Raw genomic sequence first — 16,456 nt, forward strand, 5'->3', positions numbered from 1 at the left:
AATTTGGTGGGTTGGCACTTCTAAACATCCTAAATCTAATGGATGTAATGGATCTTTGATCAGGGTATAAATTAATTAATTTAGTTCAGATCATGTTCTTAGCTTATGGCTTTCCAATCAACAAGATGGCCTAAAATGAAATCTTACTTTTTCAATAGTCAAATGGAGGTGTTTAGTCGTAAAATTTGACATGGTAGTGTTTTCTGGTTTCTGAATATAGTGGTGAGGTCTGATTGGTCGTATGAAGTTGGGATAATAGGTGATAAGCTCTAATTAATAAGATTTGTTAAAATAGGACATTGGCTTTATGAGAAGTCAAATGGGTGAATTTTGAATTACAATTTGGTGAGTAGGCATGGATTAAGGGGAAGAGTCAAGTGGATATTTCTTATTTGAGAAAAATATGATCAATCTTAGTAATCATTTTGAGCCCTCAGAATGGAATCTTGATGTTTTTGCGGTTGATCATTGTAAATTTGTGGTGAAATTTACTAGTTGATTGTTTCCTACTGATTTCGAGATGTTGGATATGTTGGATTTGATTTTGAATGGTTGAAATTTGAATATTGCATGAATCTGAAGCCTTAGAAAGAAAGTTAGTGTAATGAACAATGGATTTTTAGAGTTTAGTCATGAAAATTGACATGTAACCAAGTTATAGTTTTCCAAGTCTATGAATGGTGTCTAATCAGACGTTGATGTTGATCTCAAGGTTGTTATTTGCCTTGTGGATTGTGTCAAATGAGGGCATTTCAGGTTTTAAAGAGTGTCAAGTCAATCTGGTTATGTTTCTAAGTTTTCAAAGTCTAAAAAGGGGTACAAAGAGGTAGGGTAAAGGGATCGAGTAAAAATTGGGTGCTAACAATAACTCCTCTTTTTTCCCCCGAAGACAATCGAAGTATTTATTGATTGAAATTTTTAAGAAACATTTACAATAGGTTTATACTCTTCCTTCTGGGTTTGTAACTTCTGGTATATTCTACTCATCGGATTGCCAAATTAAACTGTTGCATTAATTATTGAAACCTCCTTTAAAGTTTGGTAATTGCAAACACCTCCCCTGAACTTTGTGATACTGTTGTAATTAGACCCCTTCATTAGAATCTTTTGAAGAGGCATGTAAATGTCCAAAATACTCATAGGCCTTGTTCACTTTTCAATAAGTTACTTTCCTAGGTAAATACACTTACCCAAGTATTTCCCATGAAAAACTTATCCGATAAGTGCATTTATCCATGATCTTTTATTTCCCATGTAAATAAGGTAATGACCATTTTAGTCATAATAATCTTATATTAAAAAGGGCATTTTTGTCCCATTCAAATGTTGGCAACTTTGCCCTTAGGTGGAAAAATAATTTACCCACCTAAGAGATGGGCATCACTCACCCAAGTGCCCAAGAAAAATAAACTTTCCCTAGTCCCAAAATAAATCTAAAATAAGAACATGGATTCTTTGTCAATGAGAATCAAAGTCCCATTGACCAACTTTCCCTCCTCTCAAAATCTAGAAAAAAAACCTCCCCATACAGTTACTTTGATAAAAATGTTTATTCTCCCTGTTTTCTCTACAAATTAATCACTACCGCACACCTTTCCAATTTCTTTTCTAAAATTGATTTATTTTTCAAATTTGCCCTTTATATCAATCGCTTTAAGGTAAAGCTACAACTTTAAATTATCTTTTTTTATTTTCATAAAAGTTATCTTGTCTTTCTATAGAAACCAGCCTCACTAATAATTGAATGTGTATTTTGAACATTTTTATGCTCATTTTAAAGGATTCTAATAGAGAGGGTCTACCTCTCAGAACCTGTCAGAAAGTTCAGGAAGGTAATTGCAATTACCAGACTTCAGGGGAGGTTTTAGCAATGGTCTAAAATTTCAGCGGGGAGGTTTCAATAACAATATACCCAAATATTTTATACCTGGTTTTTTCGGAACCTCATTTTCTCATTCAGACCTCTAATTTAAACCAATGAAAACCGTCCAATGGGAGAAGGAACGAGAAGTTTATTGAAAAATCGGTAATTGGCTGATACAGACCGATACCATAAGCATAGATTTGCGGATAACTGGATATGGATGGAATGACTAAATTTCAGCCACTCTGTGCCACATGTGGATACTTTAAACCTTAGCAATTATTTATAGTCTAATAATTGGGCCTTTTTAATGAAACGGAGCCTGCCTTTCCAATGTCGTCTCTCTTTCAGGCTTACTGCACTGCACGCACGCACTCTCATTAGATTAGATAATATTTTCTAACTTGATGAGATTCACACAATTGCACTGATGAACGTATTTACTTCAATGGTCAGGGACAAGAACACCATAGACCACGCTACTTTCCAATACAAATTTCAAACAATAAGAAAAATAAATAAATAAGTAAAAATAAAACACAAGAACACACAGACCACGCTACTAACCAAACACCCCTAAAAAGGAGGGGACAAGGAAAAAGAAGAAAAATTAAAAGGAAATATAAAAAAAAAAAAATGAATCGCTTGGAAAAGCAAAAAGCAATCTCACCAATCAAACTGCATAAACCAAATATCATTCCTGGGAGACCACACATTTGTTTCATTCCCTTGCCTCCACCTTCAAGTTCCCCATTTCCAATACTATTTGAAGGTTAGCACAGGCTATAAATTGCATTATATGCAAGGGATCTACAAACAACTGTATGCCGCAATGAACTTTACAGGTTTATGCAGCAATAGGAGGATCCTGCATCCAGTAAAATGTTAGCTTAGAAAAAGCAACTGATCCAATAAAAGAAAAAAGAATATGGAATGATCAAAATAAATAAGAATATGGGGAACAAGGATCAGCTATGACATAGTGAAAATAAACTCCTAGTTATTAAAATGAAATAAGGGGCTGAAAATTCCTTGAGAACACAAGTTTAATAAAGGTTTCATCCAACAGTTAACAATAAATAAACAAATAAAAGCAAAATGCTAAAAAAAAAAGTCAACGTGTGAAAAGGAAAACCTGCACTTTTACCACAATTTTGGATGGTAGCCATCCATTGTAAATAGCACATCAGGATATGGTCATCCAGATGTATCAAGACCACTAATAGAATTTTTCTCTTGACAATTTGCCAACAGTCGAATTACAGCAAGCCAGAAAATTAAGATCATACAAGGGGAAGATCATAGAAAATGTGCACTCCAGATCTGCTACAAACAAAGGTGTACAACAGGCTACTTAAGTACTTAACCAAACAAGAATGAACACACCAGTTGATTGGTTACATAACCCATTCTACACACCTTTGTTTGTAGCAGATTCCAGCCTGAAAATGTGATCTTAAGTGGTAAAAAACATAGCTCTTGATAAAACAAAAGGGAGGCACAGGATTTGTTCAGTTCTCTTTTTCCTTCCCCAGTTTTTAACCACATTTGCATCAGTTCAGGCCCTTCTGTTGTCATTAGCAATAATCGTTTCAGGCTCTCCACGCTTTTCAGAAATGACTCTTACAAGGATGTAAATAAGGCCATGAAGTTATAGGGACCTACCTTCGCAGTCAAATTTGACACAGCTAGCTGAAACTTTTCTCTAGTTTTTGTACCTGCTACTTGCCCAACCCTTGCCACCTTACTGAAAGCTCCATTTAGCCAAGCTGCTCCTGCAGTTACATACCTGTCCAGGCATAAGCAGATTTATTCTTAACCAACTAACGCACCAATTTGGAATTCAGTACAGTAACTTGGTGTAACTTGATAAGATGGAACCAACTTAGGTCACTTCACAATTACAGCACTATTGAGCAATGGTTACTATCAGCTATTCCATCAAGTATCAAAAAATGAGTAGATTGGAAAGAGTTGACTGCAAGGAAATATAAATATCATTTTCCTCTTTTTATTTTACAACAAATTCTCCAACATGAATCATTTCCCTTTGGCCCTTGATAATGGTACTATGTCCCATCAAACACTGCCAAAACAACAGTAGAAAGGAAAGTTGGTAAGATGATAGGGTCCATAATACAATGCGGTGGTAAAGTGAAATCATGCTCTACAAGATAGATGAAGTAAATGTGGAAGGGTAAAGAAATCAATCTGCACCAATCTTAATTATTTCTATACTGCACCTCTACTCTAGTGCCAAGTGAGACTGATGAGGATCAACCTGCACCAACCTATGCTCATTTGGCATCGTTACGAAGACATAGGGCCCACATGAGAGCTGGGTTAGTAGTGGATCAACTTGGGAAAACCCTAGAGTCTTCAATCAACCTTAAGGTGCTCTTTGTGTGGTTGAGTTTGTTGCTGGATAGGACTTATTTAGTTTTCTTACATTTCTGGACAGAAAGGATATTTTTGTAATTTTGCATGTTTGGGGGGGGGGGGGGGTTATGTTTGGGAACAGGTATTAGTTTAGTAATTTCCCTTTGTTTGGCTTAATGTCTGTAATTGTTTGGGGCAAGTTTAGTCTAATGTAACCTCTTTTTGTGCTAACTTCGGGGGGGCAAGTTTCTTCCTTTGGAAGCTTCATCTCATTAAGCTTGTAAAGCTCATTTGGAGAATAGTTTTGGCTGATGAACAAAGAAAGTTTCTCCACAGAACTTGGTGTGATTGCCAAGATGGAGTTGTTATTGCCCTCACCCTTAGGTGTGATTGCCTAGGGTTTTTATTTATTTCCATCTCTTCTATTCTTTCTAGTTTCTACATTAGTTCTTTATTTGTGCTACACACTTAGACATAAGTCGGTTACAAGAATAGTGCTGAATCACAAAGATCCTGCATTAGCTTGGTATCAGAGCAAGGATCAGAACTATAACAACTCGTAGTGGGAAGAACTTTAAAGGGAGATTGACTGATAGGCAACGGGATGATTTCGTTTACATGATCATGAAAAGGGTTGATGCATTGGAGGCTCAAGTCAAGGAGTTACAGCAAGGTTCTTAACAGCCACAAGTTAATGGTGCAAATACCACTAGAGAGGCTTCTTCTAGTGCCCCAAGGAATGGTGGGGAACCCATGGCTGAAGCTGAAACAAGGAGGGAGAGGGTTTCAGCATCACCGATGCTAAGCCCACGAGCAATGCGGTTGTACGAGAGGCCTGAACCACAAGTCCATGATCCACAAGATTATGGGTATGACAAAGATGATTTTGGAAACTTTGACGGTGTTGATTTGCAAGATAATGATGTGGATGCTTCCCTTGTGAATGTGGTGAGACAAATACTTTCTGTTCCAAAGAAAGAGGAGGATTGGAGGCGGGCTACTATTTTTCAAACATTGGTTAGGTGTGGAAATCAAGCTAAAAAGCTTATTATTGATGGTGGTAGCTGCATGAATGTGGTATCTGAATCAACTGTTGAGTGCTTGAAGTTTCCAACAAAACCACATCCTTACCCATACAAAGTTTCTTGGATCGATAACACCTCCCTTCTAATAACTAAATGGTGTCTGGTCTCTTTTTTCTATTCATCAATATTTAGATCCTATTTGGTGTAATGTTATTCCCATGAATGCTACTCACCTTTTACTTGGACGACCTTGGCTATATGATCAGGATGTATGCTGTGAAGATATATCTTGATCTACACTATTAGAGTAGTCCTTGTTGTACAGTACCGTATTCTTATTCTTTTATTTGTTCTTTTTATCTTTCAGCCCTGTAAGGGCATTCTTGTAACTGTACATATCTTTTATCTCTTTAACAAAAGAGACTCTTTGGGGGTGGGGGTCGACTATTCTAGACACCCCTAAATCTGTTTTCTTCTTGCTCTCAGTTCAGTTCACATGGTATCAGAGCAGGTTGCCCTTTGATCTTCCTACTCTCTGATCCACCTTGTTTTTGTGATCTATTGAGAACCTGCATCTCTGCGGAGTGGTCCTGGACTGTTTTGATCTCTCCAGGAACCCCTTTTCTGTTTTTTGCGCATCCAGAGAGAGATTTTATTAGATCTCTCTCGTTTGAATTCCTTTTGTAGCAAGATTTGAAAGGAGTTGCCGCCTAGCCCTTCTCAACATACTCTGAAATTTTTACGGAGATCCATGAAGTTTTGAGAGAGATCTGGACTCTTCTTCTAAGCGGCTGCGCCCAGACTTTCCTTTTCTAGACTGTATTTTCAGTTTTCCTTTGTTTTGGATCTTGAACAATCTTCGGTGAAAGTAAGGGGTTTCTATCTCAGTTTTTTTACTCTCTTGGATTGATTACAGCCTATTTTAGTCGTTTTTGGATCAAGTTTTACTTTAGTTCAGTTCCTTTAAACTTCAGCCAAACCCTATTTTGTGCTACTTTCTTGCTGTAATGACTTCAAACAGAGGTGATGTCATTCCTGTGAAGATGAATGGACAGAACTATGTGATGTGGAAGTTCCACTTCGACTTTTATGTTAAAAGAAAGGGTTTAGAAGGATATCTGAATGGAACAGTCACCGAACCAGCTGAGACCAAGGCCAAGGCTTTACAACAATGGAAGTTGGATAATAGTAAACTTGTTTCTTGGATTCTGAGTTCTATTGACTATCATATATCTGTACCCATGAGGAGAATGAAAACAGCATATGAAATGTACATGTATCTAGAAAAAGTTTATCAACAGTCTAACATATCTAAACAATATCAGATAGAATCAAAAATATTTTCTCACAGCCAAGGAAGCACTTTGAGAAATATCTTCGGAAGCACTTTGAGAAGAGAAAAGTGACTCAATTCTTGATGAGACTTAAACCTGAATATGAGATAATTAGGTTCAACATTCTAAGTAGGGGAACACTTCCAGATATGGATTCTGTTTTAGGAGAACTTCTGAGGGAAAAGACTAGACTTCTCATTGCAGCTTGGGTTTGATGGGAAGATGGCTGAAGTTGGGGCTAAAACAGCCTTTGTTGCTCATGGGGGTAAGAAGCCAACCTCAAAGGACTTCTCCAAAACCCAGACTACCCAGTACTATAAGAAGAATAATGTGTGTACCTATTGCAAGCAACATGGTCACATCATTCCAGATTGTCCAGTCTTACCAGCTAAGGGCTCTCAGAAAAAGACTCAGCCCCGGGCCTATCGAGAAACAAATGGACAAGCAACAAACACTATATCTACCAAGGGTGAGTCTTCAGTGAAAGGTGATTCAACAGGTGTCATGGATGAAGAAAGGGTTCGACAACTGGCATCTTCTACTATTTCCTCTGCTTTCTCTGCTATTGGCTTGTCTAGTAAGTTCTCTGCATATTGTTCTTCCCCTTCACATGCTTAGATTATAGATTCAGGTGCCACCAACCATATGACAGGAGCCTACCTCAATCACCCAATCCCTTCCACTAAAACTCACCATAAACAATATTATTACTGCTAATGGTGAAAAGTTAGACATCATTGGTAATAATGATTTGTCCCTTCAACTGTCACCAACTAGATTCTTCCCACTCTCCAAAACCCTCTTAGTACCCAACCTTACTACTAATTTGATTTATGTTGGCCAACTTGTTGATGAAGGAAATGTTCTCATTTTTTCTCATGATGGTTGCTTGATACAGGACCGGTACACTGGGAAGGTGAAAGGGAAGGGGCGTAGGCTGGGCCGTCTGTTTGCACTGGAGTTCGAGAAATCTCAATCAATGGCATCCTCAGCTTTACTTAGTTCTTCTTTGTTGATTCTATGTTGAGTTATAGAAATAATGTTTGGGATTTATAGCATAATGGGTCATCCATATTCCCAAAAATTAAAATTTTTGTTTGACTCTGGTTTGATTAAGAATAAAATTCCTCTTGTTCATACTTTTGATTTTCTTGCACTATGTGTTGCTTGAGTAAAAGTCATGTTTTACCATTTCTTCATACATCTGAACATGCCACTAAACCTTTTGAGATAATACACAGTGATGTTTGGTCTGCTTCTATTACTTCATGATTGGGGTATAGATATTTCGTATTATTTATAGATGATTGTACCAGATATACTTGGATCTATTTTCTACGACACAAATCAAGAGTCTTTGGTGCATTTAAATTGTTTCATACTATAGTGAAAAATCAATTCAAGTGCAACGTGACTATCCTCCACTCAGATTCAGGGGGGGAATATAGAGATGGAGACTTCCTGGCATACTTGAGGAGTTATGGAATTCAGTCTCAGCGCAGCTACCCAGACACTCCACAACAGAATGGTGTGGCTGAACGGAAGAATGGACATATTCTCAGTGTTATGCGGACATTACTATAGGTGTCTCATGCTCCAACTTCGTTTTGGGTAGAAGCAGCCAGTACAACCGTGTATTTGATCAATTTTCTTCCATCCTCTGTTCTTGGCAACACTTCTCCTTTCCAAAAACTTTTTGGTTATCCCCTAGATTTCTCTAGCCTTCATGTTTTTGGTTGTCTTTGTTTTGTTCATCTTCCTGTTCGTGAACGATCTAAATTAACTGCTCAGTTTGCTATGTGTGCCTTTGTGGGATATAGTCCTGACCACAAAGGATTTTTGTGCTATGATCCTGCTATCCATCATATTTGGATTTCACGAAATGTTGTGTTTCTGGAACATATCTCCTTTGCTAGGGTTGCTAGATTGTTTGCTCCTTCCATCTCTGTTTTGCAGGACTTTGATTCAAATGACACTACTACTTCTTCAACTGAGAGAGATCTTGTCTTCACCCGCAAGCAGCTACGTGTCCCGGCTCCTGTGCCTACAACCCCCCTTCCACCCGGTCCAGAGCATCCATCTCAGATATCCTCTGTAAGTGATACCTTGACCCAAGATCCTCCTATTTCAGATAGTAGTTCAGTTATTCCACTTCGTCATTCTACCCATATCTCTCGACCTCCTAACTGCTATGGTTTTCCTTCAAACCATAGTTCCTTTTTTGTTGTACTTTCTTCCACAGATATCCCTAGATCTTATTAGCAAGCCATTAGAAGTTCTTAGTGGAAAGAAGCTGTAGATGCTGAAATTCAAGCCTTCCATGAGAATGATACTTGGGATCTTGTGCCAGCTCCTCCAAATGCTTCTATTGTTGGAAGTCGTTGGGTCTATACGATCAAACTGAAGTCAAATGGTTCTCTTGATCGATATAAGGCCCGGTTAATTTCCCAAGGATATAGTTAGGAACATGGGATTGATTATGAAGAAACGTTTGCCCCGGTTGCTAAGATCACCACAGTTCGAACTCTTATGACCATATTTGTTGTTTATTCCTGGACTATTTACCAATTAGATGTGAAGAATGCTTTTTTTCATGGTGAATTAAAGGAGACAATCTACATGAAACCTCCACCTGGATATTACAGTGATCCTTCACGTGTCTGTAGCCTGAAGAAGTCTTTATATGGTCTGGAGCAAGCACCCAGGGCTTGGTTTGAGCACTTTTGGGATGTTGTTGCAGCTGGGTATATCAGAGTTCCTCTAACTACTCCCTCTTTGTTAAGAGAAGACCCCAGGGTATCACTATTCTCCTATTGTATGTTGATGACATGCTTCTAACGGGGGATGATCGTGATGGCATTTGTGAGCTGAAGTCCTTACTTCATAACTCATTCCACATGAAGGGCTTGGGTTCTCTCACTTCTTGGGTTTGGGGGTTCATCATAGCAGTCGAGGGTATTTTATTTGTCAACAAAAATACGCCTCTGATCTCGTCAAACTAGTTGGAATCACTGATGAGAAACATGTTGATACCCCCCTGGAGCCGAACGTCAAGCTATCTAAATCCGAAGGCCTCACCCTTCCTAATGCTACCTTGTACCATCAGCTTGTTGGCTCTTTGATCTATCTTACTATGACCAGGCCTGATATTTCACATGTTCAGGTCGTCAGTCAATTTGTCTCTACCCCGCGACCTCATATGACTATTGTTCGCCGCATCATCTATTATGTTAGAGACAGCCTCTCAGGGACTGTTTTTCTCTTCCTCATCATCGATACAGTTGAGGGTTTATGTTGATGCCGATTGGGTTGGTTGCCCTGACACTCATCGATCTGCTACTGGGTGGTGCGTCTTCATGGATGACTCTCTCATCTCTTGGAAATGCAAGAAACAACAAACTGTCTCTAAGTCTTCTACTGAAGCCGAGTATAGAGCTATGTGTTTTGCATGTAGCGAGATTGTTTGGCTGAAGTCCCTTTTCATGGATCTTAGTATTTCTCTTCCTACTCCTATCCTTTGTATGCTGACAACATCAACACTATCAAAATTGCATCTAATCTAGTCTTTCATGAGAGGACTAAACATATCGAGGTGGATTGTCACTTTATTAGAGACCTTGTTGCAGGCTCTATATCTCTTCCTCATGTAGCCTCTCACATGCAGATTGCCGACATCTTCACCAAGGCCATGACTAAAAGTCGACATCTCATTCTTGTGGGCAAACTGATGGTGATGTCTACGCATCAATTTGAGGGGGAGTGAAGATATATCTTGATGTACACTATTAGAGTAGTCCTTGTTGTACAACACCGTGTTCTTATTATGTTATTTGTTCTTTTTATCCTTCAGCCCTGTAAGGGCATTCTTATAACTGTACATATCTTTTATCTCTTTAATATAAAAGAGACTCTTTGGGGTGGGGGTCGACTATTCTAAACACCCCTAAATCTGTTTTCTTCTTGCTCTCAATTCAGTTCACGTATGCCATTGTGGATAGCTAAACACCTATGATTCATGTTTAATAACCTATAGGTTATTTTAAGGCCAATGTCAATAGAACAAATTAGGAATTATGGTGGAAAGACGTCCAAGCATGCTGCTGAATTGAAGGCCTTAAACATGATCACCAAAAATGAGTTTGAGTTAGAGAGCAGAGGGGCAGGCATCATGTATGTTGTAGCAGCCAAAGAAGTGGAGAAAACAGCACCTATACCACTTGTAGATGCATCTCTTGAAGTGCACAAGTTGTCAGATTTTTCAGATGTAGCACCGGAAGAACTTCCTAATGAGTTGCCACCAATGCGCAACATCCAACATGCTATTGATTTTGTCCCAGGTTCCCAACTTCCCAACTTGCCTACATATCGCATGAACCCAATAAAACATGCTGAACTTAAAAGGCAGATTGAAGAGTTGTCTAAAGGTTTCATTCAAAAAGGTCTTAGTCCTTGTGCAGTTCTAGCCCTTTTGACACCAAAGAAGGATGAGTCTTGGCATATATGTGTTGATAGTCGAGCCATTAATAAGATAACCATCAAGTATAGGTTCCCCATTCCTAGATTTGATGATATGCTTGACATGATGGCTAGTCCAACAATCTTTTCCAAGATAGATCTTTAAGAGTGGGTACCATCAGAATAGAATTCCACCCGGTGATGAATGGAAGACAGCATTCAAGACCAAGGATGGCTTATATGAGTGGTTGGTCATGCCCTTTGGTCTCTCTAATGCACCTAGCACCTTGATTTATTTATTTTTTGAAAGGTAACGTAATAATTTTATTGAATCAGCAAATAACTCAATACAACAAGAGAGCCAGCCACAAGTAGCTGCTCAAATTTTAGGACAAGTTACAGATCCCAGATCAAAGTGGACTTAACTAAAACAGGTACATTTAGTTCTTTAAAATCAGGTGTAACAGCCACCCAAGAAATCAGCTTGCCGACCACCTGCTCTACTATCTCCTCCGTGCTCTTAGCTTTATTGCTGAAGATTCTTCTATTCCTTTCAGACCAAACTGCCGACATCGCTGCCGCAGGAATAGTTCTCCAAATTAAACTCCCTTTTTTCTTCAAACCTTGGAGATTCCAGCAAAGCAGCAGATCTTTAACTAACTTTGGCATCGCCCAATTAAGACCAGCCACTCCAATGAAATGATACCAGACTTCTGAGGAGATAGGACAATGTAAGCACAGATCGTTGGTGGATTCAGGCAACAAAGCACACAACCCACACATCAGAGAAAGGAGCTGAATGCCCCTTCTGTCCAGGTTGAGTCTTGAGAGACATTTGTTCAGCACCATAGTCCAAACAAGGAATACAGAATTCGAGGGATCACAGGACTTCCATACTTTCTGGTAGGGGAATGCAGTACTACCCATACTACTAAGCTTTAAGGTCAGGGGTTTGACTGAGAAGCAGCCATCCTTACTCCATTCGTCTTCACCTACAATGTCTATCGCCTGCTCCTGTAAAATCTGTAGAAGTTGCACCACACCTTCTATTTCCCAATCAAATAAATCTCTTCGGAATTGAGGACTCCAGATCACTGAGTTGTTAGAAATCACATAGGACTCTGCCACTGAAATTTCTTGATTACTACACATTGAAACAGAAGGGGAAACGCCTCAGCTGAAGGTCTGTCCATGCACCAAGGATCTTTCCAGAAATTCAGCCTATTTCCACTTCCCACTTTAAGACTCACTCCCTCATATATCACAGGAAAAGATTTTAGAATCCCTTTCCAAACCGAACAACCCCACTTTAAGTCTCACTTCCCACTTTAAGTCTCACTCTCTCTAATGCACCTAGCACTTTTATGTGGGTTATGAATCAGGTACTCCAGCCCTTTATTGGTCATTTTCTTCTTGTTTACTTTGATGATATACTCGTATATAGCAAGGACAGTGATACACATATTGCCCACCTTCAACAAGTTATAAGGGTTCTCCGTCAAGAGGAGCTCTATGTTAACTTCAACAAGTTATGCAACACCATTCCTCCGTCTTCCAGACTTTTCATGGGTCTTTGAAGTAACTTGTGATGCCCCTCATGTTGGGATTAGAGGAACTCTTAGCCAAGAGGGTCATGCTTTCTTTAATGAGAAACTTAATGAGGCTAAGCAAAAATACAACACCTATGACAAGGAATCCTATGCTATAATGCAAGCCTTGCGTTATTGGCGAAACTATCTTATTCCCAATGAATTTGTTCTCTTTTCTGATCATGAAGCTTTGAAGCACATCAATTCTAAAAAGAGGTTGAATCAACGGCATGACAAGTGGATTGCATTCCTCCAAAAATACAATTTTGTGATCAAACACAAGGCTCGGAAGGAGAATAAAGTAGCTGATGCACCTAGTGAGTGGTCTATATCCTCTCTACTATGGTTGTACAGGTGGTAGGCTTTGATTTGTTCAAAGAAACCACCTTACATGTCGAGATTTCAGCATTATCTATGCAGATTTACAGTCAGGAAAGCAAGCAACACACCCAGAATTTTCATTACATGATGGCTTTCTCTTCAAAAGGACTCATCTGTGTCCACCCAATACCTCACTTAGGGAAGAGATAATTTTGGGAACTATATGCAGGGGGTGTAATAGGTCATTTTAAAAGGGACAAAAACTATTGCCATGGTTGAAGATTATTTCTATTGGCCAGGACTCAAAAGGGATGTAGCTTAGGTTATCAAGCAGTGTCGTATATGTAAACTAGCAAAGGGAAGGAAACATAATGCTGGTTTGTACACTCCACTCCCTGTTCCACATTCTACCTGGCAAGACCTTAGCATTGATTTTTTGCTAAGCCTCCCTAAGACTCTACGGGGCATGATTCCATCTAATGTTGTGGTTGATTGCTTCTCCAAAATGGCTCATTTCATTCCTTGTAGTAAGACATCTGATGTTGTACATATTGCACAACTATTCTTTAAGGAAGTTGTGCTTTTGCAAGGCCTACCCAATACTATTGTTTTAGATAGAGATGCTAAATTTATGAGTTACTTTTGGAGTACTCTTTGGCCTAGTTGACTTTCTTCAACTTTTTATCCTCAAATCGATGGGCAAACTGAAGTTCTGAATAGAAGCTTGGGATATTTTCTACGTTGTTTGGTGGGTGATCATGTTACACAGTGGGATTTGGTGTTGCTTATAGCTGATTTTTTCTACAATAGCTCCATGAATAGAAGTACAGGTCACAACCCCTTTGAGATAGTGATGGGATTTCAGCCTAAGAAGCCTATAGACCTAGTTCATTTTCTATCAGAGGCAAGACTAAGTGCAGATGCAAAAAATTTTGCTAACCACGTCAAGGAGATCCATGATGAGGTTAGGAGGAAGATTGCAACCAGCAATGAAGCCCATAATTCTCATGTTGACCTATGAAGCAGGTTTACTGATTTTAATGAAGGGGACATGGTAATGGTACGAATCAGGCCTGAGCGTTTCCCTAAAGGTGTTTATAAGAAGCTCCATTCAAGAAGCTCAGGTCCCTTTAAAATCAGAAGAAAATCAACTTTAATGCTTATGTACTTGGTTTGCCGGAGGATATGGGTATGAACAATGGAGGATTTAATGTTGTATCATATCATGGTGATGCAACCAATATGGACCAACCCATAGGCCACTTACCACCCACCCCCATTTCCAAGGAAGAGACTGAAGATGTTATTGATGATCAAATTGTTTCAACCAAGGTTCAAAGTATCGGAAACACCAAGTGTACTGTGTATTGAAAGGCAATTTTAAGATGTGTATTAGGATACAATTTGGATACATGTGTATCAGAGAAAAATTAAGATACGCATGGAAACACTATAAATACTTTAACAAATCATAAAATAACATCAATAACACTAAATATAAGGCCTCAATGAAGTTTACATACATTAAATTGATATATTTTAATGCTTTTATGAAGAAATACATCGTAGTCGATTATAATTTCATTAAAAATCACTATGCTTAACTATAATTTACAAATTGTAATTCTTAAGTTTTAAGGGATGGGAAAACCCAACTATCCTATCCTACCATTAAGCATGCATTTGCACAACTTCTAAGTGCAAATATAATTAATAGTTATTTCTTATTTAAATAATTACTATTTATTTTTTATTTTCAAAAATTATAAAAAATTAAAAATAAATAAATGTTATATAATATATTCAAAAAATACTTATTGAAGAAGAAATTTCAATTGCTCTATGGATATGATAGATCATCCATAGATTTATAATATATTCAAAATAAAAAATCAAAAAAAATATATTGAAGAAATTGCAATTTCTCTATGGATATGATAGATATCCATAGATCTAAAACATACTAAGTCTTTCTAGGCAAATAATAAATACGTTTTCAAAATTTTTGTTACTTTATATTTTTCCCAAATCTCTTCATAAAATTTCCACAAGTCTACTCATAACACATGAAAAAGTGATTTTGAACATAAAAAATGTAGATCAACATAAATTTAAATATTTTCAAGCATTCAAGCAAAAAATATCACAAGATATTATGAAAATTTGAAAAAAAAAATACCTATTTTTGTAATATTTTTCAAAACATGAAAAAACTTCAAAGACAAGAAACAAAGTACAACAACTACAGCCTCCTAGGGAAGGGGTAAACTCTCTTAACCCTTCCCAAGGATAAGCATAATAATAGAAAAAGCAATTCAAAGACAATGATTCACATTTTTTTTTTGCATATCTAGCACTTTATGAATGAGGTTTGCAGTTTTAAAGTCATTTGGGGGTGAAAGAAGGCTTATTTCAGGGAAGGAAAGCTTTTTTCACTTTTTATTTTTTCCATTTTTTTCATGTATCTTTTTTGTAGCATATCAACCGATATGCTACCGATACGCCTAATACACCCCTTGGTACACCTCCAATACAACCCGATATAGTCCGATACGATGGAAAAAAGGCGATACAACTGATTTTCCACCATATCTTGTATCGGATTTTAAAAGATACGATACAATACGCCCCATATCGGGCGTATCGTGTTGAAAGTTGAAACCTTGGTTTCAACACGACATGGGGTATATCGCAAGTTTCTTGTCAAATGGGAAGGTCGTTCTCACTCTAATTGCACTTGGATCACTACCAATGAGTTCCAACGCCTGAATTGTGATATGTATGAGAGGTACCTTTCCCTTTACTCGATAGAGGTCACAAAGCTGAGTTTTTCCAAGTTGGGGAGAGATTATGGGGATCAACTTACAACATATCAAAAGAGAACCAAAGCTACTCCTATGCTCATTTGGCATCATTACAAAGACACAGGGCCCACATGAGACCTGAGTTAGTAGTGGATCAACTTGGGAAGACCTAGAGCCTTCAATCCACCTTAAAATGCTCTTTGTGTGGTTGAGTTTGTTGGTTGTTGGACAGGACTTATTTGGCTTTCTTACATTTCTAGACAACAAAGGTATTTTTGTAATTTTGCATGTTTAGGGGGTTATGTTTAGGAACAGGTCTTAGTCTAGTAATTTCCCTTTGGTGTGATTGCCCTCACCCTTAAGTGTGATTGCCTAGGGTTTTCAACTTATTTCCATCTCTTCTCTTCTTTCTCCATTAGTTCTTGTTTTGTGCTACACACTTAGACCTAAGTTGGTTGCAAGAATGGTGTTGAATCACAAAGATCCTTCACCAAAGACTTGCCAAAAGCTTAGAAAAATGTCTTGGATTAACCATGTTTAATGTAAAAAAAAAAAAAAAAAAAGTGATACATATAACTAAACCTCCTTGACAAGGTCCATTGTACTTGTCATCAAGGCAAAATTGATCAAAATAAAGATTTTCCTTTCAAGTATTATTGCATTTTCTAGAGGGTGACTCCAGCTT

At 38.0% G+C, this 16,456-nt stretch overlaps 1 protein-coding gene across 4 annotated transcripts in view; it reads right to left on the minus strand.

Moving 5' to 3' along the window:
• Positions 1–2,286: 2,286 nt before the first annotated feature.
• LOC148848931 (RNA binding (RRM/RBD/RNP motifs) family protein) overlaps positions 2,287–16,456 on the minus strand; it is a 48,015-nt gene continuing 33,845 nt past the window's right edge. For 2 of the 4 annotated variants that reach the window (XR_016100652.1, XR_016100651.1), the window contains exons 7-8: positions 3,530–3,950; positions 2,287–2,732 (exon numbers count right to left, since the gene is read on the minus strand). Coding sequence is in view for 2 of the 4 variants with exons in the window: in XM_088949272.1 (XP_088805398.1) it covers positions 2,712–2,732; positions 3,530–3,653 (145 nt within the window). In the remaining 2 variants the exon portion in view is untranslated. The remainder of the gene's footprint in view (positions 2,733–3,529; positions 3,951–16,456) is intronic. The other 2 variants (XM_088949272.1, XM_088949271.1) reach the window with 1 other exon arrangement.

Source organism: Nelumbo lutea, chromosome 6, assembly GCF_056320005.1.
Source record: "Nelumbo lutea isolate HS-2025 chromosome 6, American lotus-T2T, whole genome shotgun sequence".
In the NCBI taxonomy this organism is placed as follows: domain Eukaryota; kingdom Viridiplantae; phylum Streptophyta; class Magnoliopsida; order Proteales; family Nelumbonaceae; genus Nelumbo; species Nelumbo lutea.